Here is a 5,000-nt window from a genome sequence, read left to right as displayed (position 1 = left end):
GAAGATCGGAGAAAGACTAATCAAAATGGAGGGATTAAGAGCTTCGTCCTCTCACTTCTAGATGGCCCTCCTAAGCTACATAACACCGTCAGGAGGAAAGAAGAATAATCCCCAAATCGACAACCACCAACCTGTGCAGCGTCCTCGTAGTCCCTCTTGCCCCAGGACCCATGGAATTTGCTCCAATCTGCCCGTTTGTCCTCTGAATCCTGTTGAAAAAAAGAGGGAGAAAATGGTAGAGAGGGGGTTCTCTCTCTCTCTCTCTCTCTCTCTCTCTCTCAGATGCAAGAGATAATTTATTGTTTTCACAGTTCTCTGTCATGATCTCCCTCTCTCTCTCTTTCACTCACCTGCATTTCATCGCCTCGCTTTCCCCAGGACCCGTGAAATTTGCCCCAGTTGTCCCTTTTTTCCTCTGCCGTCTGAAAATGCGAAAATAAAAGTAGTGAAAAGTCTGCTCAAATTTCCGGACCGTACCTAACACGCCATGAACGTTTTAATCCCAAGAAAAAGTAAGAGTGACAGCCAACTTCACATTAAACCTTTCAGAGCGTAGGGTGTCGAGAATAGGATGACACAATTTTGAACATTTACCAGGGGGAGTTAAAATTGTCTACACTTCTGGCAGGTTTAACAAAAGGCTAATTTCTCCTGTTATATTTAGTTAGTATTTATTATTTTCTACTAAGTTAAGGGTGGTTCATAAAAATAATGCTCCTCCTCCACTCCAGTATTTCTCGTATGTTGCGGGGAAGCCTCAGTCAGCGTTATCAGTGTCTAACCTGCACTATTCATTCATTTTCCCACTCCCACTGTAAAAGACGTCCACACCAGCAGACTGAGCTTTCCCCGCCACACATACCGCCGAAGTTAGTATCTAGTGGAGTGCTATTAACAGGCCACCCTGTATATTTCATGGCCATTAACCAAAAAGAAACTACCCGACTGCTCGGTTCCGTTCCTCTCACTTCTATATCTCAGCTCCTTCCACCCCCGTCACTTGGATGCCTTTGTGTATACTGTCTGGGATAGTAATAGGGTCGGAGAGACGGACTTGATTAATGCACGACAGTTCGAATATCCCGAAGGTGATGCGAAAGTAACTGACAAGGAAATCACCCAGCAAAAATGTTGCGAGGGTTGACATCGAGTCGGAAGGAAGGAGAGGGACAAAGGAATGCTTATATGATGAGGAAATGAATTACAGGAGATGGAATAAATGTCGGGACTTACTTCAGCATGATCAGGAAGTAATTTGTAGGTAAGGGACAATGACTAATATATGGAGGCAGAAGTATATCTGGCAAGGAAAACACTTGACGAATATTTCCACACTTTAGGACAGGCAGTTATCGCTTGACAGACCAAGTACCTATTACACACACACACACACACACACACACACATACACACACATATATATATATATATATATATATATATATATATATATATATATATATATAAATCTTAACCTGGCACAAGTTTCGTCCTTTTGCAGTTATTTCATGTAGCTCAGTGGCAGAAAAAGGCAAAGCTATTATTTGCATCATCCTCATAGCGCATATGACTAGCATCATCTTCTAGTGATAATCTACTGTTACAAATCAATATTCAGAATGAAGATATGGCAAATTTAGGCCGAATCAGAGTAATTAGAGAATAGTTGCAAATAGACTGGAGTGTGAGACCCTGCCCAAAGATCCCCCCCCCCCTCTCTCTCTCTCACCTGCTGCGCGTGTAGTGGCCATGTGCCCGGTATGACTGCCCACGGGGGGTGTGAGATGGCCGGCGTGGGGTTGGCGGGGGATTCCTGGGCCGCCACCACAGCAACTCCTACAGACACCACAGCCAACACAGCCGCCGCACACCACCCACGCTGCATCAAGCCCACCTGCAGGGAGACAGATGGATTGATAGACTGACAGATGGATGGGTGGATGGAGTGACTGACAGACATACAGACAGATGGACGGAGAGAGATTTATAGGTGGATAGATTGATGTCTGGATAAATTGAAACATGCCTACACCGCCACACCAACCCCCCTTGCATCAAGTCCACCCGAGGGGAGAAGGACAGACAGACAGATAGACAGATGGATAGACAGACACACAGATAAGTAAACAGATAAAATGTTAGTACTGATAGATATACCACCGCTCCAACCCACTTACGCTAAATCAAGCCCACCTGGAGGAATATGAACAAACGTATAAACTGATGGATGATTATTTTGGTTAAAAGACAGATGGATGAATGGCTAAATATATTGGTAGACAGTGTTTATGCTCCTTTTTCTTATCCAACTGCATGATGATACTCTGTTTCGACGAGATTTTTTTTAGTTATTGTAAACAAAAACAACATAGTTATTACAGCCTCCTTGAACAACCATTATTAAAGTTATAATAAAAATAAATCTTTAAAAAATGCACTCTCACAGGTTGGGTCAAGGAGAGATTGCATTTAGGAGATACATCCAGCATTAAGGAAGCTGGAGATATTCATACAACTCCTCTTATCAGCACTGCAGAAATAATGGCCAAAAATTATCTACATGCCTTGACATTTTGGGGCAAAGTCACAGTTGTCGTTCGCTTTGCTTCTGAGACAATCACAATCATAGTGACACAAAAGGGGCGACTGATATCATAAACCTCTCGAACTATCAGTGCAGAAACTATAGCCAAAATGCTACTCGTTCTTCTCTCTATACTTAAAAATTTGGACTCAAGACGGACGGAGATTTTAAAGAAATATTCGAGGTGTTAAAATGATCAAGAAAATGAAAAGCCAGCACAAGACGTCATTACAGACTCTCTTACAACTGACGGGGAAATAACTCAATAGCGAAACACGGTGAAAAATTCCAGTGTTAATACCTTCAAAACCTGGGCCATGAAAAGAGTGAAATTTTAATACGTTTGAAAAGACTTGATTGTTATGGTTTCCTCATATACTTGCTGGGGAGGCTAAAAAAAAAAAAAAAGTTAAAAGAAAAAGTGAATCCAAGAAAAAGTATATCCAAATGCTACTAAAATATGAGGCCTGAAAAACGGAATTACTTTTTATTATGAATATCTATACGCTCGACTAAGCAAAAACAAGACACTCCCATCCAACCACTCTCACAATCTGCAACAAGACCCCAGTGACTGACTCTGGTGCACTAAATGCCTTCATAAATCGGGTTAAGGAGACAGCAATTAATGGCATCGGAGGGCCCCATCACTCTCATGCCAGGTGAGCCTAATAATGAACGTCGCAAGAGCCCCCAGCACTCATTCCTCACCTTGTTAAGAACCTTGATAACCTTGATGGCGGTCGTTTACAGTATCCTTAAAATCGTCGTTATAAACTTTACAGATTCTCGTTTTTTCCCCCCCTCATTTCTCAGCCTGTTAATGGCGGTCGTTTAAAATACCCTTAAATATTCTCGCCGTTTACAACCCAATATATTCTTGTTTTTTCCCTCATTCCTCAACCTGTTATGAAACTTGATGGCGGTCGCTCAAAATATCCTTAAACATCCTCGCCGTAATTCTTGCTTTTATTCCTGCTGCTAATAGACGATGACAGACCTTTCGCAGTGAATTACTGGAGTTAAAGGACAATCACTATAAATGGCGGGCGCTTCAAATATCTTTTAATATCCTCGACATTTTAAACCCTGCTATTTTTTACCTTCCACCTGACAAAGTCAGAGAAGGTACTGTTATCACTGGTGTCCGTCCGTAAAGTTGGGCGGCTGGGAGCATAGATTTTCATTTCCAGGGCAAATCTCGGAAAGCATTAACTATAGTCATGAAATTTCACATAGGTGTATGTCTTATAGTGAACTGGTGCCTTTTGGTAGCCAGACTGCTGTCTTAAGTAGTTATTTTTTTTTTTTAATGATTTTTTTTTCTCAGAGATTTCAATGTGACCTGAGTAAGTAATCTCAAACCACAAATAAAAAAAGTATTCACTAGTCATGAAATTTCACATAGTTATGTGTCTTACAGTGTAATGTTTGTGTCTTAAGTAGTTTTTTTTAGCAAATAACGAAAAAGTAAAAAAAAAAAAAAAATCAAAGATTTCAATGCGACCTGCTGTCTCTGTGTTATAGAGGGGAGGGGGTGAGAGTGAGGGCCATTATGTGCTTGGTTAGGTGTGCAGGGAGGTAGGGGGTATGTGCTTGGTCAGATGTAGGGTTGCAGCAGCGCAGCGTTGCCTATAATTTTCCTGATACTAACAGACGATGTGACAGATTTTTCGCAGTGTATTACTGGGGGTTAGAAAGAATCTCCACAAGGCTTGCTGTATAAAAAAGGAAAAACTAACAGCGGAGGTTCAAAATATCATCTTTAGTTTATAGTCTACTTTATGGTCGTTTTTGCTCTTTTCTTGAAGGCAGTGCATGATATCAGCTATGGTTTTTCTGTCATGATTTGTCAGCAAAAAAAAATAATGATAATAATAAAAATAATAATAAATAATAATGGTAGTACACTACTACTACTACTACTACTAATAATAATAATAATAATAATAATAATAATAATAAGTGCCAATGCACAAGATCTAGACAAAGGAAGAAGAAAATTTAGATGCAAGAGAAGCTATCATTCTGTCATCTTCAAACGCCAAAAGAATACACTATCTTCTGAATCCCTCCCATCTCCTTTTCTCACGTATATTTCTTTACCAGTCTCTCTCTCTCTCTATCTCTCTCTCTTTCTCTCTCTCCCCTCCTTTCTTATCTTTAATTTGCCCCCTAATCCTCCCCTCGCACTTGGCTTTCCTTTGCCATCTATTCTATATCTCCATTTCATCATTTTCTCTTTCCTTGGTCCATGTTCCCCTTCTGCTTCTGTCTCTGCCTGTCTGTCGTGTTTATCTCACTTCCTTATCTCCCTGATCTTCCTTTCACCTTAAGTCTCTTCGTTCTGCAGTCAAACCACTCTCCTTCATCACCTCCCTTCCCTCTCCTCTTCTCCGAAATCCTCCTTAACCTC

General features: G+C 40.9%; 1 protein-coding gene across 1 annotated transcript in view; it reads right to left on the bottom strand.

Annotated features, from left to right (window-relative positions):
- Mip (Myoinhibiting peptide precursor) overlaps positions 1 to 5,000 on the bottom strand; it is a 206,971-nt gene that overhangs the window by 10,199 nt on the left and 191,772 nt on the right. The window contains exons 2-4 of the mRNA XM_080274323.1: positions 1,730 to 1,894; positions 351 to 422; positions 132 to 209 (exon numbers count right to left, since the gene is read on the bottom strand). Of these exons, the coding sequence (XP_080130449.1) occupies positions 132 to 209; positions 351 to 422; positions 1,730 to 1,885 (306 nt within the window). The 5' untranslated portion in view covers positions 1,886 to 1,894. The remainder of the gene's footprint in view (positions 1 to 131; positions 210 to 350; positions 423 to 1,729; positions 1,895 to 5,000) is intronic.

The sequence above is a fragment of the Coenobita brevimanus genome, chromosome 6 (assembly GCF_032717465.1).
Source record: "Coenobita brevimanus isolate Jiangsu-jjx chromosome 6, ASM3271746v2, whole genome shotgun sequence".
In the NCBI taxonomy this organism is placed as follows: domain Eukaryota; kingdom Metazoa; phylum Arthropoda; class Malacostraca; order Decapoda; family Coenobitidae; genus Coenobita; species Coenobita brevimanus.
The sequence above is the reverse complement of the archived record's forward strand: the minus strand, read 5'-3'. Positions and strand labels throughout refer to the sequence as shown.